The 27,619-nt window shown below is 41.6% G+C and overlaps 1 protein-coding gene across 2 annotated transcripts; it reads left to right on the top strand.

Moving 5' to 3' along the window:
• Nucleotides 1–1,764: 1,764 nt before the first annotated feature.
• On the top strand, nucleotides 1,765–26,789 carry ssh1a (slingshot protein phosphatase 1a). Of its 2 annotated transcripts, XM_051422877.1 has the most exons (15): nucleotides 1,765–2,046; nucleotides 4,552–4,589; nucleotides 12,190–12,290; nucleotides 16,877–16,941; nucleotides 17,653–17,774; nucleotides 18,739–18,807; nucleotides 18,967–19,032; nucleotides 19,313–19,507; nucleotides 19,630–19,723; nucleotides 20,210–20,338; nucleotides 20,540–20,586; nucleotides 20,702–20,848; nucleotides 22,953–23,153; nucleotides 23,335–24,037; nucleotides 24,146–26,789. In XM_051422877.1, exons 1-15 carry the CDS (start codon nucleotides 1,966–1,968, stop codon nucleotides 25,253–25,255), a joined length of 3,168 nt encoding a protein of 1,055 aa, XP_051278837.1. In that variant the 5' UTR covers nucleotides 1,765–1,965; the 3' UTR covers nucleotides 25,256–26,789. The 2 variants fall into 2 exon arrangements, with proteins under 2 accessions (XP_051278837.1, XP_051278838.1); XM_051422878.1 differs by lacking the exons at nucleotides 1,765–2,046; nucleotides 4,552–4,589 and adding an exon at nucleotides 9,003–9,316.
• Nucleotides 26,790–27,619: the final 830 nt, after the last annotated feature.

Here is a 27,619-nt window from a genome sequence, read left to right as displayed (position 1 = left end):
ACAGAGGCAGTTGATCAGAATTTTCCAGTTGCAACACACTAAAAGACATGCATAGCACAATTATTTAAACTGACACACAGAGAGCAAAACCTCCTTTCAAGTCTCCAAAATCTAAACACATTTTCGCTTTACACACATTTTGCAATTCAAAATGGCACTTTTTAAATGCACGAACACGGATCTCTGCATAGGACAAACAATCGACAAAAGTCACATGTTTGCCATTTCAAAACACTGCCATTAAAAGACATTACATGAGCTAATTGGCCAATATATGAGCCACCGGCCAAACACCTCAATGGTTCATTGTTACCACTCAATCAGGAAATAAGCACTATAAAAAGACCACAAGTGAGCACCTATATTAATATATTTTTTTTTCTTGCACATTTTTTCTGCAATTTTCAGTTTACTGTTTTTTGTGAGCATATTTTTGTTCACTCCAATGTAGATATATCTGCTGTGCATATGTTGCACTGACTTGTTTGTTGAAAAATAAAAATATAAATGTTTCAACAGCAAATGTGTGTGTGTGTGTGTGTGTGTGTGTGTGTGTGTGTGTGTGTGTGTGTGTGTGTGTGTGTGTCTGCAAATATTTCAGTGCACGTGAACAATCTGAAGAATTTCTTCTACAATTTGAACTACTTAAGTATTATGGCAAAGCATACTAAAGATGAGAGTGCTTTTCATTATGCCCAACAGTGTGTAGTTGGTTAGACAAAAATCTGGTAATATGAATGAAGTGTGTTTCATTTGGTGCAAAAGTTTGATTTTGATAATGCTGTATGTAGTTTTGGTTGCAGTGCTTCATTTTGCAGGATATATGAGGTATTTTGCAGTTTGGGTGTGTGGTTTTGTAAATTGTGTTAAGTATTTTGATAAAACCAGCCTAGTTTGCAAAATTGTGTTTTAGCAATTGGAAAAAACTGTACTATGATGAACTGAGAACCACAGGGCTGCACTGCCACCTAGTGTCTATAGGTGAACACACACTTCCCAGGAAGTTCTGTAGATCCTTCTGCTTTCCTACTGTTTTAAATAAGACAGTACATTTTAAAGTTCAGAAATTAATAATCAAAAACACCAATAAAAAAATGTGACCATACATTTTGTGTGCGTCACACAATGATTTTTATGCCACCATTAGATATTTCTACGCTTTATTAATGTGCCACAATAATGTGTGGGATTAAATACATTTAAATATCAGGTATTTCAGGTATACACACATATTTTACAGTCAGTATTAACTTCAAAAAGTATAATATAGAACTATAAAACACACTAATGATGATACATACAACATATTGGGGATGCTGTATAATAAATGTGCTTTACATTCACTTTACATGCTTTTAACATTCAGGGAACTGCATGTTTTTGTCTTTGGAAGACCAGTTTTCTCCTGAAGTCTTGGCTCATTAAACTGTCTGATATCTGTCAGAGCAATATGACATACAGTCCTAGTAATTATTTTTATTAAGATTATTATTTGGGGTTTAAACTCTTTATTTTTCTTTTTTTTTAGATTTATATTCTATTCAGCATTACATGTTTTTATTCAGTTTTATTCCACTCTAGCTTATATTTCCTCTATATTTATATTTGCATCTTGTTTTTATGATAAATCCAACTTAAATGCTCTTTCTTTCACATCTCAATAGCATTTTTAAACTCGTACAACCACTCTGAATTGCCTCATTATCGTTCAGTCATTCTTCATTTACAACAGTATAATTACAAAGAGCCATCAGGATGGACGTGACCTCGACGGTAGCAGCACTTCCTGCACAGACAGCCCTGCATGCGGGTTAATACGGCTCCTCTCTCTCTCTCCCTCTCCCTCCCTCCCTCCCTCCCTCCCTCCATCCATCCGTCCATCCATCAGTTGTATGTCTCGTTAGCCCAGCAGCTAACAGCTCACCAGGCCTCAGTGGCCGGCCGGCGCATCCTCAGCTTCCAGCCATGGCGTTGGTTACTCTGCAGCGGTCCCCGACCCCGAGCGCCGCGTCCACCGCCAGCACAGCAACCACGACCGCGGGGGAGGTCAGTGTGTGTCCCCGGGGGGGGGGGGGGTTTGGATTGTGAAACAGAACCGGGTGGGAGCGGGGTTTGGATTGAAAAGGGCTGAGGATGTGGGAGATGTTGCCGGAGAAAGGCCCGCTGATTGCAGCTAAATTAGCACCGTTAGCTTAGCTTCTGTTAAACGACTGATAACCAGATATATCCCACACACACACACACACACACACACACACACACACACACCAATACGACTTTTTTAAATGTAATAATAAATAATCTGTTAAATGTGATGTTCGTATTTTTAAAGAGTTAGCGTTGTGACAAGTGCCTTATATGAATGATATAAGCTGCAGCTAACGTTAGCAGTTTATAATGAGACTGGCTGACATTGAAAGTAACGTATTTATTTTAACATTGGAAACATGTTAAAGGGCAGAAACCATCAGCACAACGATACCAGCACACAGACGAAGCTGCAGCAGCCGACAAAGCACTGATATCTCATTGATTTAGTGTTATTAAATATGAGATATTGATCTGTTAGTCTGGTGGTTCTGTTATTCTCTTTAACAGGTAATACATCAGTCAACTACACATTATGTTTCTGTGTCAGTTTCCAGTGTGCTGCCTTGTTGGTTCTTCCAGTAAATACAGGGAAGTATGAGATTTACAGCCTGGTAAAGACACAAATGGGGAAACTGAACTTTAAGGGTTTGCTTATACTTGTCTGTAGCAGCAGAGAGTCACACTTTGAGCTTTTTTCTTGTTATTTTTTGGGGCATTCTCTGCAAGAAAATGTGTTTTTCTTGGCCACAAAACTCCCAATTTTTAAAAGATAACTTCCAAGTAGAAATATCTTCACTGCCAGAGGAGGGCGCTAACTACCAGCTGTAGTTCTGCACTGTATGACCACATCAGAGGGGAACAGACTTGACAGCTCTTAGCTGGGTTTACACTTTAAATGTCATACACGCCACCTATTGCAGGTAGACTGAGCCTTTTAAAGGACTCTGCTCTGTTGGTTTGACCGGGTCTCGTTTTGTCCCTGTGCCTCAGTGTCTCACCGGAGCCGTTGGCGTAGTCCACCAGCGTGCTGAGGTGTGACAGATAAAGCTCGCAGGAAGCTGCTGCAGCTATGATGTCATCTGCTCATGAGGGGTGGGTGGGGTTGGTGGAGTACTAGGAGAGGGAGGAAGAGGGGGGTAAACAGATGATGCTCGCAAGAGGCGGTTAATGTGGGAGATTATTGTACCTATTATACGACAGTGTTATGCGCTCCTCTCGTGGAATGATTTTCTTGTATCCAGTTCTGTATGTCATTGTATTCCTCTTTTAGTTCCAGCTGAATATTGTAGACCTTGCTGCAGTCGTACATTGGTGGCTATAAAATGTTCCCGCGAGTGGAAAAAGGTGGATTAGAGCCTTTAACTTCTCTGTGGCTTGTGTCGAAGGCCAGATCTAGCATTGTCTTTATTAGGGATGCACAATTAATCAGAATATTATCCAAATTTCAGAAGCTGCAGTTTTAGGATAAAGGCAACGTGTGTGATAAAACAGCATTATAATAACATACTGTAGTTCAGAAGAGTTTAAGAGAACGTGTTTGTTTGGTACAGACCCTCAAAAATGTTCACATCATCATGATTTTAATATGTGTTTCAGTAAAGAAAGCACTAATCATGAATCATATCGCAGTATCTATTAAAATAGTCGCAGTATGACGTTTTTACCCGACCTGCAACCCTAGTTTTTATATGTGTGAACATGTATTAATCGAGTCATAACTGTGGTTTTTTATGTCTACTTTTGGTGAAATACACTAAATCTATCACATAAACTGTCCCTTTTTGTGGTTTTAAGTATTTGGTATTTGCTTAGTGCAGTGTTTACTGGCAGGTCAGCTGAACTATTATCACACTTCCTTGTTCTTCAGCCCACATTGTACAGTTCCCATGTAACTGCTTGTCAGACCTTCCTCTATGCTACCGTACTGGTTTAATACGCTTACGCCTAATGTTGACGAACTTTCAAGTCACGTCTGCTCCCTCCGCGTCTTGCAAGCTCGTCCAGGTGGTGTGGTTGCTATTAAATGCTTATAAGACACACCTGCGTTTGCCGTGACTTCACTGTTATTTGCCCGCAGCACCGTATTTTAAAGCAGTTTGAGAGCAAAATGGGCCTAAATGATTGATGCTAAAGTCAAACTATACTGTTCTGTGCCTAAAATCCCTTTCTGGTGAAACATTCGTGAGCCAATTTTCACTTCTTGTGGAATAAGTGAACACAAGGTTTTATATCGCTGGTATAACACAGTTCTCACAGATTATTTAATAACGAGCTGTGTATACTGTGTACTTTAAAGGAATGCCTACATTTGGCTTCTTTTCTTTTGAATGTTGTGGGTTAGCTTGTCTCAAAGCTTATGATTGGTAAAATACAAGCCTGTATACAGACTTGCGATGTTTGTTAATAATGCCAAAATCGGATTGATGTGGTATTAATTTTTCCTCCTTATCTGTATTGCAGGATTTTGGGAGTGAAGATGAACGGCGAATAAATCAGAGGTAAGTTTACTCTTAAGTTTAAAGTTTAGCAACCTCTGTTGCGTGCTACATGGCAAAGCAAGTCAGATTTTTTATACACAGTTGTTGTTGACTGATTGGCTGCATCTGTCTTTGAGTCATTTAGTGAAATCTGGAGTGGCGGCAGACTAGCTGGCATCAACACACAAGGACAACTAAGCGTCAGTGTTATAAAACACCTGCTGTCTGTCTCTCTTGTTGGCCGAGTCATCAGATCCTAACTGTAAAACCATGTTATTTTCAGTAGTCTTGTCAAGTAATATGCCGACGGGTGTGTCGGCATTTTTATCGGCACTTTGATCGATGAAACGTGTTTGAATCAGTTGAGTCACTTTTCCACAGAATGCATGTATGGCGTTGGATCGGCAGAAAGCTGATTGTAATAATAATGATAATAATAATCTTGGTACTTGATTGTTAAAGTCATTTACTGAGTTTAAAACTTTGGCTTCAAATTGGAAATGTACAGTTTTCTCTACTCCGTGTCCCCCACTCAGATTCACACACTGACTACGTTGTCTCCCAACAAAAGGTGGGAGTAAGCAGAAAGACAGAAATGATTATAGCAGCACCGCACAATAAACCCTTTTTCAACCTGCAAGTTTGGGCTAGACAGCTGTTGGTTCACTTGATTGAGCATAGACATAAAATGTTCATGTTTATATCTACAATTGTAAATCAAAGAAGTCACGTTATTTTCTTATTCCTCTGCCAGCTGCCAACTATCAAGACTGAGTTTTTGAGTGTGTTTTTCCTACAGTGTGACAAGACCAAGGATACACTTAAAGTTAATGTATTAAGAAACCATTTGCACTCCAAGTAAAGTGTGTTTTGTACATTTCAGAAAAACGTAACAACCCTAGTATGTATGGCTTTGTTGTCTTTGGATAAGAGATTAATGCTTTACACATTCTGACAGAGTGACTCAGTTGTGTTAAAACCTGATTAAGTAATTTTTCTGTCAAAAGCTCGAGCCGAGTCCCTGAGGCAGTTTCGAAGTTAAGGCCTTTTTAAAATTCAAAGAACTGGCAACACTTTGCACTTTTATTATGTAACGTGTGTTTTGGGCAGTTTGAACTTTAATATGATGTAAATATGTCTCTTGGATAAAGAAAATCGAATTGATTTTGTTGTTGTTTTCTGCACCCAAAGCTTTCTTTCTGGATGTTATCTTCCAAATACCAATCCATAATGTCTAGACTTAGAATTGCGCATTTAAATGTAATGACTGTGTAACAACTATGGCGTGAAAAAATCACCCACAAGTCTTTCTCTACCAGTATCTGATTGTTAATAATGAATGCTCTCCTCTTAAATATTAGCAGGCATCTTATTGTAACTCGGCTGCAGTGAAGTTGTTTACTGGAGAGATTTAATTTCACTTTCAGAGCAGATCGATACAAAAGCTTTTGTAAAAGCCTGTATGTCTTTTGGGCTCACATATAATATGGAATTGTCAAGATGGAGACAATGCTGACAGCGTAGGTCTTTATGTGTCGTTCATACTGACAGAATCCTCTGTTCTAATATAAATGTGAAGTTTTATTTGTGATTTTTCGCATCTTTGTCGCTTGAAACGTCACCAAATCTGTGAACCAGAAGAATGTTTGAGGAAGCAGAACACTTACGACCTTAAAATAATCGAATGCGTCATTCTAAGAGTTCAGTTTCTCTCCAGTTATGCAACACCCTATGCAATGTCCCTAAGCGATGTATGTGTGTGCGAATGATCTATGCATGGTGCGAGCCCCGTCTTGCCTCAAGATTGTTTCCATTTTTTCCGACTGGTAAGCCACGTCGTTATGCAATGAAATTGCCAGTAAATTTACGTCTTATAATATTAAGGCATATTAAGTTGTCTTTTATTTGACAGATGTATTTCTCAGTTTAGATCAGGGTGTACTGATCTAGTACACTAAATAGATAGCTATCTGTTGATGGACAGCTGTACGACTGCCAAGTGGGAGTTCTTGTGCTCGCTGTTCTCGACTGACCTTGATAACGATGACAAGCTCAAGGGGTTGATGGAGGCCAATGTAAACATTGTGCAGGTGTCGCTGGCGATGAACCAAGGCATGACTTCATTTTACCACCTTGCACACAGCAGTGTTGGGCAAGAAGCACAATTAAACAGAAATGTGTGTGTTTGCTTGTAGATATGGGGTGCATGCAGCGTTTGGAATGAGTAGGAGGGATTCAGCACGGAGACGAAGGATTGGCAGATTATTTGCTACTTGGAAAAATATACAGGGACGCTACTACTTCTAATCTGAAGTAAATTTAAACTCACCACTCACTTTAAACACTTTCTAACTCAAATAGCACACTTGTCGAGACTGGTAGTGATTTAAATGCCATAATAGGTCAGACTACTCAAAAGTGCAATATCCAATTATTTTAACTAAAAGTCAAATGTGTGAATAAAAAGCATTGTATGAAGTACTGTGGTTCTGCAGGAATGCCCTACAAATCTTGTTCTACAGATAAGCACTCATAATATCAGTCAAAATAATCGCAATATGATGTTTTTTTTTACCATATCATGCAGCCTTAGTGGAATAATGTGTGGATTGGAGAAGCATAGGCAGACAGACTGCAGCAGAATCACCATCTCTAGGTCTTTATTGTGGGTTAATCTTTCCTCAGTAACATGATGATGTCATATATCTCCACTGACACCTGAGGAGGTTTGTTCCTCTCTGACCTGCCCCCCCCATCTCTTTACCTCCTTTCAGTGGTGTAAGTGAGGAAAATGCCAGCATTATGCAACTGGCAGCCCCAAGAGGAGGCCTTTTTTCCCTCATTGTGCCGCTGTGTGCAAAACACTCTGAGACCATGAATAAACCAGCCTGGTTACTGCCTCTGTGCCTTGAGCTTTTTTTTTGTAGTGAGTCCTCTGTGTAATCCAACCTCCCTCACATACCAGTACACCTGGTGATTCGGAGCAGAGGCTTAGAGGACATCTGGTCCTTTTTGGCCCTGTTCAGCCATCCATCTGGCTACTGCTTCATCAACAAACTATACCTTAACTCTGTGACATGGCAGCATTCCTGTCTGCTGCTTCTAAAGCTTGACCTCACATGCAGAGGAAGTTCCTGTATCCAATCAGGTCCCTCCACTCCTCCATGCACCTGACACACAGAGCTGTCCAAGTTTCCACCTGGAACACGACTAAACCTACGTCAGATTGTAGAGTACAGTATCTGCCAGGGACCAGGTGTTACGCGTCCTTTTGCTTCGGAGAATTGGAGGGCTATCTTGTTATCTGTGTCGCGGAGCTATTGTGAATGTCTGTCAGCAAATCCTCCCAGATTAACAGAGTCATGCCTCTTCATTGTGTATGTGTGGTGGTTTGAATGCTTGCTGAGTGAGGGAAAGTGAGAAAGAAAGTTATGGCCTGTATTAACTTTCAGCCCCCAAACAGGGACTAATCTGTGGGCTCAGTTTTAAGAATTCTTTTGAACTGCGATTGCATTATTATCTTTAATTTCAGTTCTGTATTTTGCTATCTAAAAAGAATATTCACTGTTGTTTGCAGAAGCATTAGACATAAAGGATATTCCCTCCCTAAGCTAATCGTTGTACTCTAATAATCTACATTGTGATGTGTTTGCGGTACATCAGAGTGAGTGACAGCCAGTGCTGGCCACTTGAAGGAGAGATACAACATAATCCCCCCCTTATAAGCCTGGGTATAATGAGATTTGGGAGTTTTGGGAACATGCCAGTTCTCACTGCCCTTTCCACCAATGCTTGGCCCATGTGTTAGGCTCCCTGGAGGCACTACCCTGGATTCTGTTGACCCTTAAGGTGGCATGCAACACTGGGACATCCCATTAGCAAGTTTTGGCCAAAATTCCTCCTGCTGCTTTTTTGTTTGTTTTTTGTCTTCTTCCAATTGAGCAAGTGGTCTTGTGCTTTTCCCTGGAAGACAGGGAGAGAAAATGGGATTTGGAGATATGGTTTCTGTTGAACAGGAACACCAGATCCTGGAAATGGAAACCTGACACACAAGAAGGGAAAGGAATTGAATTTTATTGGATTCACTGTCCTCTGTAACCTCGTGGCTTTTTCCTCATGTGTTTGTTGAAAAGGCAAACAAAAACACCTGATGGACTTTGTGTTTCTTTTGGAAAAGTTTGCAAATTCTTACCCTGAATGAAAGAGTTAACTTAACTCTTCCTCTTTTACGGATGTGAACGTGTGACCTACAGTATACTGTAAAAGAGTGCGACACAAACAAAACAGACTGAGACGAGCACAGTTGTGTGTGTGCCTGAGGCAGCGGGTGGAGACTGCAGTACGTCCCTCCAGGCGGGAGTCTGTCTGCACTCGCACACAGAGACGCTCAGATGAGGCAGGAGGAGGAGGAGGAGGAGGAGGAGGAGGAGGAAACAAGAGGGTGTGGCATCTGAACAGACGGCACTTCTTCACTGAGCAGCACAGATGAGCGCAGGCTGTCAGTCAGTCTGTCACTCAAAAGCCGTGGGCCAAGACCTGAACCCGTCATTCTTTCTCTTTTGCACTCTGCTCCTTCGCTGTGTCTGGAGGCCGATGAAGAGGAGGTAGCTCGCGGCGGAGAGGCCTGGGGTTTTCATTCCGGTCAGCAGGATGCATCTGGTTGTAGAACCCATTCAGGAGGCTGTGATGAAGATGCTACCGTATTTCGTGAAGAACGCTGTGTTGACCCAGAGTGAGATAAACCGCATGTGAGTTACGTTTATCCTTTAACATGGGGTTTGGACCAGTGGGAACAAAGTCCTCCGCTGATCAAACACAGTATGACCTTGGACCTCTGGCTCTACGTTATGTTTTTGAAACAAATGTAGGAGTAAGAGTTGGAATGATGACGTGGTCGTTTTGCAAAAGATACTCTGCTGTCAGATTGAATCAATCACTGAACATGTCTAACTGATATGAGATAAATGGACCTCAGTCAAAATAAGTTATCTTGCAGAGGTGGCTGAGCTGTGCATGCATCTCTGTATCAGTGATATGTCTACGACTTCATTCATATGAGCTGATGCGTTGGCATTCTTTCTGTCTGTAAAGGAGCTATAGGTGCTGTAGGTTGTAATCATTGAGGCTATTTGGCAAGCTTTCCTGTTGTAGTCTTTGTTTGCTTTGATACCAGATGTATTTTTAGCCCTACTGTTTGTGGAGAAGCTGATAGCAGGGTGCTGCAGGGCAAGAGACAGTAGAGCTGAGGCTGTTTAATTAGGATGTCTGAGTACAGCCTGTAAAGCAGTGGGACCGCTCTTGAGTTACACATAAGGACAAGTTTCACACATCCTCAGATTTCACCAGAGTGCACCTTTTAAATGTTTTTCTTTCCTGGGAAAATATCAGATATCACAGGATAAGACCTGCGGACTTGAAGTTGGGTTACTAGTTGAAGTAGGAAAAATGAGCAGCAGGGATTTGTACACAGTACTGAGCAGTAATGAGGCCCTAGTCCTCTTCTTGCTCTTGCCACTTTTGCCTCATATTATCCATCATTCCCTGACAGTAGACCCTCATGACAGCATCATAAATCTCAAACAGAGAACAGACTGAAATCAACCAAAGTGAGACAAAAGCTCTTGTTGAGAAGTGTCCACCCCCGTGCTTTGTCACTGTGGAACTTTTTCTTTTTTTTTTTTCTGTGGTGCTGCTGGGGGCGGAGGGAATTTATTGTGAGGTGCACAAAACGAAGTCCATTGTTCCCACAAAATCCTCCGTTTGGCCCAGGCCTGCTCTTCTGTATGTGGGCTTTGAAATTCTGATCAAAGAGAGCTGAGTGAGGGAACAGTTTCAGAGCTGCATATAAAAATGTGACGGTGAAAGTTGCAGTTGTTGGTGTCATTTAGATTCATTACTTTATTGATACATGTTGAACTTTTTGCATTTGGTCAAATGGGTTGTGTGTGGGACATCTAGGGATGTATCCTTTGAGAATATGCACCAATATAGGTTATTGCTTTTAAACATACAGTATGTAATTCCTGTCGCTAGGAGGTCGCTCACATCAAAACAAGAACAGAAGACAAAGTTTGATGACGTTGTGAAGTAGCGTGGGATCATGGGAGTTATTGTCTTCAGCACCATTGCCGTTCCTTTAGTGTTCATCGTTCAGGAGGTTTCTACTGGAAGCCGAATTATCCACAGAGGTCTCCTCCTCTCTAAAACAAACTGACCTGTTGATTATAACACTAAAAGCACTGAATAAAGGAGTTTCATGTTAAAAATTGCTTCTCTGACACTATTGCAGACAAAAAACGTCCTGGAGGGATCTAACGTTACCTAACGCTAACATTACGTCAGCTTGTTTCTCTGATAACTTAAGATCTAGACGTCCGATGACCTCACCGAAATCCTTCATCCAGTTAAAAATTAGATTTAAAAATGATCAAAATCTAAAAAGTGGATCATAAAATGCAGCTTAAAACTGGGAAAAAACTCAATTTATGACAGCTAACAATGCACGCGAAAAAGGGAATATGACGCTATTGACACGCACCATTGAATAAAATTACAGATTTCTCTGGGTTTGAACATTGGAAACATTTGATATAATGTAAGTAATCAACAACATATATAACATATGTCTAGTTTTTGTAGACATTTTAATGTGGAAAAGTTACGTATTATAGCTTTAAGCCAATATCAACAATCACCATTTTCCCACTTGATAGTAGCACTGGGCAAACTGCAGTATAAACTTCAGATGCAAAACAGGTTAGGCTTTTTTAAATCTCACGTCATCAGTAAAAATAATGTTGGACTGATCGCAGTATTGGTCTAAGCTGACATTAGCTAGCAATACTGACACTTTACCAATACATTGATGTTGTAGCTGTAATTAGAGACAGGTTTGTCTTTAGTACCTGTTTGGATTTTGTTTTGTTCCTGTCACTCATCACTTCTGAACTTTCATAATGATGGCCTGGTTTGCCAGACTACACACGCAGAGTACACGGTGCATGTGTCCCACCTGTTGCCAGGTGGATTTATGAATGTGCTCACATTGTTTTCCAATGAGATGGAAGGATTGAATTCAGCCCAGAGGAAATACCTCACTAGTTCTTTATTGCTGTTCCTTATGTAATCTGTTGACAGCTCCAGCAGCCTTACCTTAAAAAAACTCACTTTTACAGGTAGGCGTGAACTGGTAATTGCTGCTTATCGGCCATTGTGGAAGCGTCGCAAACAACTGCAGTTAGGTCAATTATTCAGGTCTGCGTTGCATTTCACCAAGCCAGCAGGGACCTGACAAGTCAAATCTGAGTGCAGCCCATGCAGCAGAAAAAAGACAGATAAGCATTCAGGATCAAAGCTTGATTCATGGCTGCAGCAGGCCTGAGGTCTGCCTCTGTAACGTGGCAGCTAGGCTTTTCCACTCAGCTGTTGAGGTAGATCACCGGCAGCAGGCAGCCGTGATTTATGCTCATCTTGTTGGCTGTGTCTACTGAGCTGAAATGTCCTGTAAACTTGAATATTTGATTTGTCTTGTGTCCCGCTTCTCAGCCCCACTGTCCAGCGAACAAGTGTCTGATGTGCAGTGTTTCAGTGCTTAACTCCTTTCTCCCCATTCGTTTTTCAGCTTGAGTGAGAGCTTCTTCATGGTGAAGGGCGCTGCTCTCTTCCTGCAGCAGGGAAGCAGTCAACAGGGCCAGAAAGCCCATCCTCACCACAAACATGCAGGTGAGAACCGCAAGGACACGGCACCCAAAAAAGCACACCCTGTTCCCCACCATCATTTACCCAAACTGTAGTTTTGATCTCTTTAATCTCCTCGTCAGATTCCTCATCCAGGCTGCGTAGTGCGTTTGTGTGACGAGTTAATGTGCTGCACTCCTTTAACACTGCAGCAGATGTTTAAAGCTGAGGTGAGGAGGATGGAGGCTGCCTCGTTGATAAGCATGTTCCAGACGTATAGCTTAGGCAGATTAGTGCTTAAATCCAGTGCATGGTAGCACTGTGAGCGAAACTTCTGTTGACGATTAAAGACGGCCCTCATTGTTTGTTTTACCTCGTGTGTCCTCTGTTTTTCTCACTGCTTTACGGAGTACAGGGTACACAAGGTAAATGTCAGTGACTATTCTTAGCATACAAGGTACAAGGTAATTCGTTTCAAACATTAAACAACACAAGGTTTCACAACGAAAAGTTGTAGTTCCTTCATGCCTTCCTTCAGTTTGCATAACACAGAATGAAATAAATAAAACAATATATGCAGTTATCTACGTACATATATACACCCAGGGAATAATTCTGTCCATCCACTTTGACTGTGTTTGAGCACAGAGAGTCCGCCTCCTCTCGTACTGCGCTCTCGGAGCACAGTCTGCCTGTCGGGTGCTTGGTCCAGGATGTTGATGGAGTGGGTCTCTGTAAAGATGTGGGCACAACAGTCTCTGATTTCCCATTTCGCCCCCTTTTCGCCCAAACCCTCTATGACTTGGTTTTATAGTTTATCAAATGAATTTTACTGAAGCAACATAACAACTAACATCCAAGTTGTAAAGGGAACTGAGTTTTAGGGTGGAACAGTTTTTGGCATAATGTAAATGAATTACACAGGAACTGGACAATATTGATAGTGGGTAGTTGGTCTGACAGTTTTGTGTTTATAGTAGATAAAGTAACAGTAGCCGATTGACTTACAGTGTTCATACTGTACTATGAGTGTCCCAGTGCGCCCTTTTACTTTCCCAAATGAGGCCAACTTTAACTTTGACCACTACCTGTAAAGAAAATGAATAGAAGTGTAGTGTTGTGTTTAATTTATTTTACAAACTGGCCAGTGTCTTCAACCAAAGGCCGCTTTTAAAATGTCACCACTGAAAGCCACAATTATTGCTTTAAAGACATAAGGCTGACCTGACAGTCCACTGGCATGATGGGAAAATAGCACCAGCCAACAGCCAAAATGGTGCCAAGCCATTTGGCAAGTCATGGCTATGGTTGGCAGCTTTGTCCACTCCACCAGCCACTTTGTCAGGTAACCCACATATTTGCTGGTCCTGCTTTGTTCTCAAAACATTTGGCTCAGGAAATAGTTCCCAGTAACTGTGGACTTTAACAACAAAAAAAAAAAAGATGTGAGGTGACTTGTGCAAAGTTCTTGGTAAAGGTATTCCTGCTCTGTGAACTGATATCTTAGCATCAGTGACTTAAACAGGATTTTAAACAATCTTCTGGTCTCATCAGGCTGTTTTATGGAAATAAACACTCTAATCTGTGGAGCCATACTTATGTGTGGTGACCAGAGCTATGACATTTTATCTTATAGACAAGGAAATCAGTCTTCTTTAACATACAAGTGAGCTGTTTCATCGTGGGGGAAATCTGTGAATGCCCACTTATAAAGGTTTTACCTAAGCTGAGAGTCGGTGGTGTCAGTCGAGGTTATCAGTTGAACTGGGTTGAACCTCTCACATCAACATTGACACACACGGATACATAACTGTCTGTATATATATTTTTTTGTTTCTGTGTATGACTCTCGTATCTTGCAGCTGTTATTTTTTAGAGCAGATGCCAACTTGGCCGCCACAGAGCCGTGAACTCGCTTGACTTTTAAACAGTTTGATCCACTTGGATCCATCAAAACTATCAAAAACACACAAAGAGATTTCACTTAGCAGCTACGAACAGTGAACTCAGAGTGTTCGTGTTCATTCATCAAATAATGGAAAAATTGTTTTTAACAGGCCAACAGACTGGAGGAGCATTAGGATACTTTATAAAATAGGTATATAGTTGATGAATCTTATGTTCCATATTAGGGATGCACCGATCCACATTTTTTCACTTCCGATCCGATCCCGATACCTGAATTTGGATATCGGCCGATACGGATACTATTCCGATACCAGAGCTTTTCTTTAATATTATTATTATCATTATTGTTGATTTTATATGAGATAATATGAATAAACTCCTCAACAGGCAAGTATGATATGTACGTATGTATGCATGTATGTCCCAGAAGGCAACTTGAGGTAAGCAAAAGGTCAGAAAAGGAAGTCAGAAAAACAGGAAATCCTTTTAACAGGAAAAATCCCATTCTGAAAACAAATATGCAACTGTAAGGGTTTCAAATTGATTGTCATGTCAATATTTATTAAATTCCCCAAATGTCAAATATTTGAGTCTTGTAATATAAGAAAAGTGCGATAAGTGTAAACATCTTACACACACACACTATCAATAAAACAGTAATCCCTTTAGGTTTCACGTTGCCTGCCTGGAGTTTACTTTGTTTTTGGAATGACTCCAGAAGTGATTCCTGACAGCTCGCCTAAAAAATCCTCGTGCTGTTTCGTGTGGTGCTTTTTTAAATGTTTGATTGCGTTCGTAGTGTTGTACGGCGCGAGGGCGCTTCCACGTCTCTGAATCACGGCTTTGCAAACATTGCATTTTGCTGTCTTGCTCTGCGGTGTTTCCAGTGTAAAGTATTTCCACACAGCGGACATGTTGGCTAGCCACAATGCTGCTCAATGCTATCCAGCTAGTTGGCTGCAAAATGTACAGCGCTCTTTATTAGTTTCAAATATTTCTAGAGGAGAATAAAACAATCTGCAGAGTTTCAGCTATTTAACTATTAAATATAACCACTGGACTCTTGATGTCTGAGTGAGTGGTAACATCTTGACCACTGATGCAGAATCTTTGAAGAGTCTTTGCTTTTACCTTTAATCTTAAAGGACAATTTTGGCACACTTAGAGGTTGTTGTTTTTTTACATTTTCAGTCCCCTTGTTAAAGTTTCTACATGCATGCACCCCAATTTAATATATATATATATATAATCAGTTTTTAAAACCTTTGGGTCTCATTGTCGAGGTCAACTACGTACTCACATTTTGATGTTTTGCCAGAAGAATAATCATTAGGCTATACATTTTTACATTAAGTATTAATGAGCAAAAAACTAATTATTCCTTCTTAAAAGGGTCTGTTTCATCATCGATTTCACTATCGCTTGTGCTGCAACAGTAATGATAGTCAGTAAATTAGGAGCGGTTGTTGGCTATGAACCTTCAGAAGGATTTATATATCAGTCTCTATTTTTTTTTTTTTTTTTTCATGAGTTTTATGAGTTTGACATAAAATGCATACTCTTTCCAAATCTTTATCCAAAAAAAAAGAACAACAAATGCATTATGTTAAGAGAATGACCCAGATATGAAACAATGTTCCCTCTTGTCCTGGAAAACCTGGAAATTGATTAAAATGACAAAATATGCTGGAAATAATAAATAAAAATATGTGGAACATTTTAATTATATTTTAACCTGTGCTGTGGCCAAATTAATGTTACAGTCAATAGACCTTTGTCACAGCAGCCATTTTAAACACAGGTGTTAACAGTATCATTGGTAACACCTGTCTTTACTGTCTTACTACTATTTCATGACAAAATGGCTGCTGTGAAAAAGGTCCAATCAGAAAGCAGCCCCATAAACTCTGACCACCGTTTGTGAGCAAGTGCTGTCCTGTATTGTCAAGAGAAACTCCTGGAAAATGTCCTGGAAAAGTCTTCTTAAAAAGAGTGGGAACCCTGATGAGACAAAGCGATGACTGGCACATAAACATAACGTCACTTTAAACATGTTTTCACTGTGTTTTTACTAAAGAGGCACGTAGCGGCTGTAAATGAGGTACAAGGAGTTTGTGATGAGGCCATTTCACGCCAGTGGCTGCGGTTATAACCAGTCAGCATGTCATGATTTGTCTATCTGACCTGTTGTGACATATTTTAAGATAGTTGGCTCTCTGTCAGATGCTACTTTTGAATTGCTGTCCAACACCCTGTTTTATTATCCTGCTTCACTGACACGTCTTACATCAGACCTGGCACAGGGAGCACTGAGGGATGTAAAATGAACAAAGACAGGTTTGAATTGTGGTTTTGTGGCTGACAAATTGGCTTATACGAAGACTAAAAATGTCTTTTCGTTTCTTTTCAACGCACACGTCAACTGATGAAATATTGCTGAACAGGTTATATGTTATTGTCTCCATGAGGAAGGCTTTAGTGTTAAACACTAGGGAGCAGTGTAACTTCACGTACCTTCACTAGACTGCAGCAGTGACTTTAATTATATAAACTCATTATGTCTCCAGCATTCATTATGTCCTCATTTATATTCTTAATCAGTGTTGTCAAAGTGAAACAGGCTTTATCATCTTTGCATCTTCACTTTCAAGTCAGAATGTGTCAGCTTATATGAAGAGGTAAATTTACAATGATGACATTTTCTTTCTGATCTTCCTCAACAGGCGACTTACCTCAACACTTGCAGGTGATGATAAACATTCTTCGCTCGGAGGACAGAATCAAGCTGGTGAGAGACAACATAAGTATATGCATACATCAAAACGAAAACATGCACACACACATACAGGCCAGTGACTAACAACCTGGCATAGCAAACCCTCCAGAATGCATTTTATTGTGTACTTAAGATGCTTATTTGTTCACTGTAATTACTAGCTCATGAGAGCAGGTTTGAACACACTCAGGAGAGCATTACCAAATGTTTCCATGGTGTGTGTGTGTGTGTGTGTGTGCGTTAGTGTGAAGCTGAGTTATTTCATTTTATGTTTACCAGCTCGGTGTTCTCACACATCCTGAGGACTTGGTTACCCTATTACATCAAACTTGTGCTCCAGTTTTCTTTGCACATCCAGCTGAGACACTTTGTTGGACACTGATTTTAGCAGGAGGGTCAGTTCTTTGGGGCATTTGCTGTTGTGCACAATCACGGTTTTGCACTCATGTGAACGGGGCCATGATAATCACAAACCTGCCACACTAGATTTAGTGGAATTAACTATGTCCCAACCCGCAAGTTTATTTCAGTATGTTTATGAAACGTACTTATCTTAAAGCATTTTTATGTTAACTGTAACTCAATGTGAGGCAAAAATTTCCTTTAAAATACCGCAGTAATCAAATGTGTTTTTCTTGGCACTAATACAAAAACAGGAAACAGGATTTCTTAATCAAAAGTTCTGGCTTTGAATTTGAGGTCAGTTGTCTTTATCCTGTCCAGGCGGTGCGGCTGGAGAGTGCATGGTCAGATCGTGTGCGGTACATGGTGGTGGTGTACACCAGTGGGCGACAAGACACAGAGGAGAACATCCTACTGGGAATCGACTTTACCAGCAAAGACTGGTAAGAGTATGTGTGTGTGGGGGGGGGGGTATGATCCTTGTTTGCTAGACAGACAGTCATCTGTTAAAAGCTAACAGCGCTCAGTTTATGAATTGATGTTACTATTAGACGTGATATATGAACTGTTTGGAAAAGACAAATCTATATTTATGAATGTGAACGAGCTCGGCCTTAAACTGGAGCTTCTATACAAGCACTAAATGGCACACAGATTGTTGTTTTTAGGGCTGTACCCGACTCAGAGTCAGTCAAATCAGATTTGGCTGTTCAATATGAAGATTCAACTATTTGTTCCTAAACTCCTATACCAGCAGTTCCTGTGGTGGAAACACGTCTGCATGAGTTTCACACTTTAGAGAGAGTAAGTAAAAGTGTGCGTCCTGCTCATAGTTCAGTTATAATGTCCCAGTGCACCACAGAGTGTATCTCCTGCTGTGCTGCTGACAGCGCTGTCAGATGAAGAGTCAATCACAGTGGACGGCATGTACCACCGTCAGGTCCAAAAGAGGTTACAGAGACTACACTGACAGTCAGCAGAGAGGCAACAGGCTGGAGTCGCGCTGCCCTGCCTCACGTTGCCCGGCGTCACGCTGTCCTCTGTTAACTATCACTCTTCTCCACTTTCATCGCAGTTAGTTTTGTGGTTTGTGGTCATTTTTTAGTTTTAAAGTCTACAGCCTGCCGTGCTTTCGCTCTGTGTACAGTGCTGAAAAAAAAAAAAGCGCAGTTATTCGATTGACTCAGGGTGTTCTCGACTGATGATTTGAATCATCAGGTTTTGTGGGCAGCCCTAAATATTTTACAGTAGTTTGTTTCCTTTTCCTAATCCTGCCACTACTTGTTTGCCAGACAGTGTTTAGATTCACAGCTAGTCGTGGTGGAGTTATCCTAGAATGGAGCAATTATAGCAACAGAAGTTTCTAATGCGCCATTGTGGTAATTATATTTCATTCTCCTCTGCCAGCAAAAGCTGTTCCATCGGCATGGTGCTACCTCTGTGGAGTGACACAAAGATCCATCTGGATGGAGACGGGTGAGTCCTCTCTGTCAGCTGTATGCACAGCTTCAGCATTTAACCCAGTGATATTTCCCTACTTACTGCATCTACACCAGACACTTGGGATGAACACGATGCACACACATAGCTGCGTGGTGCTCGGGGGAATGACCATCTGTTTTGTCTGCTCCCCAGGGGCTTTACTGTGAACACGGCAGGTCGGACTCACGTCTTCAAACCCGTGTCAGTGCAGGCCATGTGGTGAGTAATGAACAACCTCTGGAGCCACAGTGGCTGTCTAAAAAAATTTTACTTCGTGACACACCACAATAAATCTCCTGATAAACACATGTGCCCCTCTGCTGCAGTGAGCCAAGTTGAGGCAGTGCTGATTCATTCTGCCACCTGCTGACATAAAGGCGCATGTGCAGAGGGTTGCATAGACCCTTTAACAGATTGTTAGCACTACAGTTATATGATTATCTGAAATCTCTCACAAAATCACTACGACCTTTTATCTTTCCAAACAACTACAATCTAGGTCAGCCCTGCAGGTGCTGCACAAAGTGTGTGAGGTGTCACGCAGGTACAACTACTTCCCCGGAGGCATGGCTCTCACCTGGATGGGCTACTACGAGAGCTGCATCGCGTCAGACCAGAGCTGCATCAACGAGTGGAACGCCATGAAGGACCTGGAGACCACGCGGCCAGACTCGCCCACCATGTTTGTCGACAAGTCAGTTAGCACAAACCAACTTGAATCAGATTCCTTATGTAAAGATTAAAAACTACTCACTGCTACACACTTGACATATCAGTGACTGTGTGAGATTTTTCATGAGCTTTAATCTCTGGTAGGCCTTCAGAGAGAGAGAGGACAGAGTGCCTTATCAAAGCCAAACTCAGAAGCATCATGACGTGCCAGGACCTCGAGAACGTCACCTGCAAACAGGTAAGATATAGAGCGGCACGCACACACTGAAATAAACCATGGTTTCATTTTCAGTGGCTGCATTTAAGAAATCAAAGGAACTGATTTATCATTATTCAACACAAGGTTGTATAACAGAATGAAAGTTTGCAGTCTCTTCATGCTACACACATACTAAAGATAATACAATTTCTAGAATAAACCAATATGTACAATTTTATACATACAGGTATACAATATACATTTCATTCTCTAAAGATCGAGACACCACTCGGTTCTCTTACTTGTTTTCAAACTCACCTTGGAGTTGAGGTTTATGGACGTTACTCGAAGATTTTACAATAGTTTCCAATAGCATCCAAACTCTATTTTGTGTTTCAGTCTTCGTTGATATTCCATCTTGTGACAGTTACATGATACTTGTATAGTTTTCAGGGAAGAAATGTAAAGTAAACTCACCTCAACGATCGACAAAAATCAGCATAATGTGTGTAATGTTTTTGGTAGATCCGTACAGAGTTGGAACAACACATGAACTGCAACCTGAAGGAGTACAAAGAGTTCATCGACAACGAGATGCTGCTGATCCTGGGCCAGATGGACAAAGCCACTCTCATCTTCGACCACGTCTACCTGGTGGGACAACTGATACCGTCTCTTATGTTCACCAAAACATCCTTTGTTTCTTGTGAAGTGCTGTGAGATAAAGCGGTCCTCTTTTCCGTCCCAATGGAAGACTGCTTCCCTGTCAAATGATTGTTTTTGGAGAAAGAACAAGCTTACAAAGACTTGAAAGCATACTAAGTCTAAACAGTATTTTCGCTCATTTGTTTGTAGGGATCCGAATGGAATGCGTCTAATTTGGAGGAGCTGCAAGAAACAGGGTGATTTATTTTATATTATGGGGGAAACTAAGATAACTGCACAAAAAAACATTTTCATAATGACTTGAGCAAGAAGGAATGTTGTTGACGAGTTAACTTTATCTTTCCTCCCCAGGGTGGGCTATATCCTCAATGTTACCAGGGAGATAGACAACTTCTTTCCAGGCACATTCAGTTATCACAACATACGCGTCTACGATGAAGACGCCACTGACCTGCTGGCTCACTGGAATGATACGTACAACTTCATTGTTAAAGCAAAGTGAGTGCCGAGTGGAACAGAAAACATGTTGTCGTGTCAGTTTTTTAAAGACATCTCATCATCACACGAGACTCACATCTCAAATTACTAAAATCTGAAGTTTACTTGGTATTTGGGGCATCAGATAACTTTTCTACATGTAATCACAAAGAGAATTATAGTTTCTTTGAATGACAATATTTGTCTTTCATTTAAAGGTCCAGTGTTTAGGATTTAGGAACCAGTGTTGGGCAAGTTACTTTTAAAAAGTAATTAGTTACAGTTACTAGTTACTTCTTCCAAAAAGTAACTGAATTAGTTACTGAGTTACAAATTATAAAAGTAAGTAGTTACTTCAGAAAGTAACTATTGCGTTACTTTCAAGTAAATTTTTAAATGCTCAAATGTGACCCCACCTCCACCCCTCTTTAACGGAACTTAAAATACATGTGCATGTTCAATTATTTATGATAAATCTGAATATTATAATGAGATGGACACTTAATACAATACATTATTAACAGAAACAATGTACACAAGTCTAAACTATTTTAATGTTGCTGTGGGACAAAGTGAGACTAGCCTCCAATCAAATGCCATGTATATAGATATTATGTTTATATAGTGGATCGATACAAATAACACAATAGGTGTTTTGGAACTTTTGATATATATTGCCCCTCAACAGGCCACAACTGGGCCAAATTAAATTATGCTTGTTAAGCACTATACCAAAAATAAATAACAAATATATACACTCTTTGTAGTGCAAATAAAACAAAAAAAACCTTACAATTGGTAGATATACTGTACCAAAAAGTAGAACAGTGTAACAATATGAGGTGCTTTCACTCTAACTGAAAAGTACAATGTATAGCAAAACTAAGGAATCCAAATATAAATAGGTAATACATAAGAAATAAAAAATACATCTCCATAAAAATAAATCTCTTTCTTTTGATTCATCATTGACAATCTCACTTCAAGAGGCTGCAGCCAGCCAACAAATAAATCTAAATTAAATTATGCTCTTTAAGCAATGTACCAAAAATTTATTCAAACAATATTTCCACTCTTTTTAGTGCAAATGTAAGAAGATGCAACACAACTCGCCATACCTGTCTCTCGTTGACTGACTCGCTTGTGGTGTTCGTTGTGTGTCAGACTATACGTGCTTTCGAACACCCGCCCAACTCTACCTCTGATTGGCTTACCGTGAAATTTTACTCAACCTAAGCCGATCGTCTTGTCTCGGGCACTGCCCACTAACCAAGGAAGAACAGTAAAAAAAAAGTCTTTGCCTCTTGGCTCAGAGATCTAGTTGGTCTGATTAAAAAAAACAGCTTCAATTATAGTAATTTTTTGGCAGGAACGGTAACAGCGTTATTAAGATGGGAAGAGTAATCAATTAGATTACTCATTACTGAAAAAAGTAACGCCGTTATTTATAACGCCGTTATTCCCATCACTGTAAGGAAACCAGTTGCTTCACCCTGTCATGTGTGAAGGAGAAAGTACAGTGGCTGTGTAATGTGCAAAAACATGAATTAGAGCTAGTGCTTGGTTTGTCCCTTCTGGGTTACTGTAGAAACACTGAAGGCGACCTGTGTCAGCATAGATACAAAGGGCTCATTCTAAGGTAACAAAAACACATCACTTCTTATTTTCTGGTGATTGTACACTAATTTAAAAATACCTATGAATATTATATTTATGCCAATAGATTCTTCTAAATGTTACACACTGGACCTTTAATGTGTTTTTGTAATATGCTGTTATTAACATTAACTTTATTTATTAGATTTATTAGAAAACATGAAAGTTCATTCATTCTTCTTTGGAAACAGTAGTTTTATAAAATAGCTCGTGGTTCACTTACTAGCTATTCCTGAAGCTTTCAACCACATGCCCCCTTAACCACCAGGTAAAACCACTTGTTACCACATGGCGGAAGCCCCTTACTTAAGTCACTTGATAATAACTGAGTTAGCTCTTTGACAACTACACAAGCTCCATCGGCTGAGAAAAGAGACCATGAGATGCACTTGTAACTTTTAGAAAAAGCTTTTCTTGAGAGACCAAAATATATATTTTTAATGATTATGTTTTAAACTCTCCCCCATAGAAAGAACCACTCCAAGTGTCTCGTTCACTGCAAGATGGGTGTCAGTCGGTCTGCTTCCACCGTCATTGCTTACGCCATGAAGGAGTATGGCTGGTCGCTAGAGAAGGCTTACAACTTTGTCAAGCAAAAGAGAAGCATCACACGACCCAACGCAGGTTTCATGAGACAACTGGCCGAGTACGAGGGCATCCTGGATGCTAGGTACAGCCCTGTGTGTGTGTGTGTGTGTGTGTGTGTGTGTGTGTGTGTGTGTGTGTGTGTGTGTGTGTGTGTGTGTGTGTGTGTGTGTGTGTGTGTGTGTGTGTGTGTGTGTGTGTGTGTGTGTGTGTGTTGTTTTTCTGGCTGTTTTTGACTTGTGCACACTGTATTTGTGTATCCTCAGTAAACAGCGTCACAACAAGCTGTGGCATCCAGATGCAGACTGTGAGATGGCCGAGGGGCAGCAGGGGTTGGCTCAGTGTTGTGGAGGGGAGGAGGGAGGCCACCTGACTCCAGAGCCGGGAATGTCTCCCTGCTGTGAGGAGGCGCTGTCTGATAAAGGGGCTGCATGTCCCTCCCCGTGCAGGACTGTTTCCCTGGAGATCGACCCCGCTTACAACAACTACTATTTCCGCCGACTCTCTGACTCGGCGCTGGACAGCGAACCATCAACGCCTGTGCGCGGCCCCCCCCTTCTCGGCATGGAAAAAGTCTTTATAGAAATCGAGGATGTGGAGCGGGACGCTCTGCTGGACGACGAGGCCTTTGATGGGCGTGAAGGACTGCCACTCCCCCACTTTGGGCCTTCAGCAGAGGGAACCGCTGCCCAGACAAGCTCTCGGGGGCCTGAGCCCCTGGAGGAGCTGCGTCTGAGGCTAGAGTTCAGCACAGTGGAGGAGGAGGATGAGGAGGAGGTGCGAAAGGAGGAGGCAGAGATGGAGGTACTCATGCAACCAGACGATGGAGGGGGTGGGGAAGGAGGCGGAGGAGAGGAAACGCAGGATGTGGAGGTAGAAGGGGATACAGAGGGAAATGGGATGGACCTGGCAACCCTAAATGAAAACTCCAACAATAACAACCATTTGAGCCCTCCACCTAACCTTAATGTAAGTTTGAGTTACATGATTAACCTACATTTTAGGATGAAAATGCTGTTATTAAGTTATGAATCCAGTTCCCTCTGACTTTTTTCTTCTTCTCCTCTCTTTATTTAGGAGAAAACTTCCTCCATCAATCCTCCAGCTGATGCTTCTCCACAGTCTTTTGGGGATTCAAAGTCCAAGCAGATAAAAGACTCTCCACCCCTGGTGTCTAAGCTTTGCTTTAACCCCAGTCCTCCTGAAGTCCCAAGTGCTTCATTCCCACTGTCCCATTCTTCTTCTGAAGACCTCGCGTCCTCTGTGGTACTGCTACGCCCCTGTGGCCCTCTGTGTGACTGTGCCAACTGTGCTGCCTCCACGCCCACAGCTCCACTCGACAGAGACGAGCAGCCAGGAGAATCACTGCACCTGCCGGAGGCGGAGGACGATGGTGATTTATTGGAGGTTAAGACAGAGAGCCAGAATAGTAAATCCACAGCTTCCTCAGATGCTCTCCCTGAGCTGATGAGAATGGATGTGGAGGAAGAGAAGCCTGGCGTGGCTTGCTACATTGGCCAACAACAGGAAACCCTCGTGCAGCTGCAGAGGTCTGGGCTTGTCCGCCGGCGTGCAGAGAGACTAGAGAGACTTTCAGGTTTATCCCAGGAGAGCCTGCCCTCTCTGAAGCCTTTGGACGCATGCCAGAGGTCCAAAAAGAGCCCCTGTCACGCTGAGGATGAAGAGGAGTTCTCCGGCTTCACAGCGGACTTCCCTAAATCTTCTACACCATGCCAAGTGCGGTTAGAGCCACTGGTGGTGCCACTGACCAATGAAGCCTTGTTGGGGGTGGTGGGCTCTGGGTTGCTCACACCCACCTCCTCTCCTCACGGCTCCACGCTGACACGCAGCTCCAGCAGCGACAGCCTGCGCAGCGTGAGGGGGAAACCTGGCCTCGTGCGTCAGAGGGCGCAGGAGATCGAGACCCGCATGCGTCTGGCTGGCCTGACCGTGCCCTCGAGGCTGAAGCGGTCCAACTCGCTGGCCAAGTTGGGCAGCCTCAATTTCTCTTCGGAGGACCTGTGTTCGGCCTGCTCCTCAGACGCAGGAACACTGCTGCTCCTCTCGCTGTCCCCAGAGCCAGACCCCGGCTTGGAGTGGGACTCCCCCACCACCACTGCTCTGCCCCGGCCCTGCAAGGACCTGCACACTCCAGAGAGGGCGCTACCAGGTGAGCCCAGAAGCTGACACGTCAAAGTGGAGGTGATACACACTCAGCTCGTCCCCTCGTTCGTCTGCCTGTGGATCTGGAGAATTGAGTCAAACAAAACAAAATGAAAACAAAACAACAATGCCAACTGTCGTTAAAAGGAGTGTACGCTCTCTTTTGCCACATTGTTTCTCAAACTGCTGTTCACAGTGATCTAAGTCATATTGCTGTATCTGACAAATGTGTAAAGCCATCAGTTCACCTCTTACTTGGTTTGATTCATGGACAAACAAGTGCCTTACCTATGAGACCAGAGGCACAGAGCTGTGTGTTAGACTGCAGGATGAGACGGTACAAGACGCTCTATAACCTTTAACTTCACAGTACCTGATATGTACCAAATTGTGGTATCCATTGGCACTTAGATTATTTTTACCTGTCTGATACAAAGTGGTTCATCACTGATGAATTTGAGTCCCTCGGTGGAGCTCGACGGAAAGCAAAGTGTTAATAAACGTAGAGTTGTTTACCGCACAGTTTATGTTTTAGATGCTAGAGGGTTGTAAAATTAATGGTTACCTCATGTTACATTCATGGAGCTCTTTCTCAGATGAACACTAGAAGCTTAATTCAGTTCATTTGCTGATGTCAAATTAAAGTGAGGAAATCAGTTTGGAACTCATTTTAAATGCAGAGGTGTGTGTTAATGCATAACTATATGTGAGTCCGTGAGTGAGTGAATGGGATGAAAGAGAAGAGAGCGAGAGAGAAGGTTGTGACTTTGTTTTGCCAGAGGCTTGCTCACTGTTTTCAACAAACAGAACAAAAACATTTCTGAGTTTGTTGTTCCTTTGCACTGCTTTTTTTATTGAGTGAATACTGGTACACAGCAAGCTATCTTCCAAAATAACATTAGAGTAATGTTATTGACCTCATCATTCCCTACAATGTTCTTGGGAGAGCAGAGTGAGGAGTCACGCTGCATTGCTTGAAATCATAATACAAACGCCTTGTGTGACAGGAACTGAGGATTTATGTCAGGGTTTTTCCCAGGTGAAAGTGATCTGAACACAAAACATAAAACATTTTAAACCTTCCTTTACCTTCAATTAGCTCATCCTTGAGGGTTGCCAACATTTTGAATTCATTTTTATGCTTTTTGAAATGTGAAAGACCAAAGTTCTTTGGCTGTCTCGACAAATTGGAAGCACCATCGACGCTGTACAAAATATGTGAACCATAATGTCAATCATACGTATTTAGATGCTGTCACATCTTTTTGCACCTTTTTGGGAGAGACGAAAGCGACTCAGTGAAGTCATCGGGCTCATAGCTGTTAAGCTTCTACGCTCATATCATCAGTGAGTTTGAAAGCTTTTGTCACGCTGACGTGACGACGATCACAATAGGTTACTTCACAGTTTTGTAACCATTTTCTTTTTATATTTAAGTATGCAGTAACTTTTGTACTGTACATTGCTGTAGTTTGAATGCATATTGCACTTTTTATGTTGGTCAAAATAATGTACTGTATGTGTTCATTATGGAAATAAACATTTCTTTTACATAATACGCCGTGCATCCTGTTTTCTCTGGTGAACACAATTGATTCAAAAACTAATAATATCAGAAAAAACAGACGTGGGATTGTATCCTGTATCAACCCTGAATGTGATGGACGCTGAATGGGGAAACTATCACAGGCATAACGAAATATCTGTGCGGTGACTCGACAGTGATGGTGTCTGTATCCTGAAATGACATCATCGTGCCCCCATCTGTATGCTTTGGCAGGAGAGACGTTTTCTAACAGCCAGGTTATATAACATTTGGCTTCCCGTCACTGTTTGCATGACATCAGTGAATTACTTAAGTTACACGCTCTTGTTCCTCCTATATGACTGTGCGTGTCTGCATAATGAATGGTAGGCCCTGTGTACAGTATAGCATGTGGTGGTGGAGCATTGAGGCGGTAAAGATGTTATTTAGCGTTGTTTGTTTGTGAATTGACAGTAGTATAAAGCATCCTGTGTGGGGTTTTTTGGTGCATTTACATGAAACCTGACGATGCTATTTACAGAAATGTGAAATGGAAAACTAATATGTCTGACTACTGTACACTTGTAAACACTTAAATGACAGAGGAACTAAATGAGGAGGCTTGTTAAACCCATCATTAGTGTGCCAAGAATCCTGTGGAGTCTGTGTTGAATTAATGATGAGCTTAAATTAGAGACAGATTGGTTTATGTCTAGACAAGATTGAGAGTGACCTGCAACTCTTTTCAAACACAAAAACACCGGTTGACAAGACGATGAGGACTTCTACATGCAGCTTCCCGTCTGTCAACACGGCAGAGTTCAGTCTACAGTCTCTGGGTGTGGGCCGGCCCCTCTTCCCCT

The sequence above is a fragment of the Dicentrarchus labrax genome, unplaced genomic scaffold, assembly GCF_905237075.1.
Source record: "Dicentrarchus labrax unplaced genomic scaffold, dlabrax2021, whole genome shotgun sequence".
NCBI lineage: Eukaryota > Metazoa > Chordata > Actinopteri > Moronidae > Dicentrarchus > Dicentrarchus labrax.
Note: the sequence above shows the minus strand (reverse complement) of the source record. Positions and strands in the feature narration are given on the sequence as shown.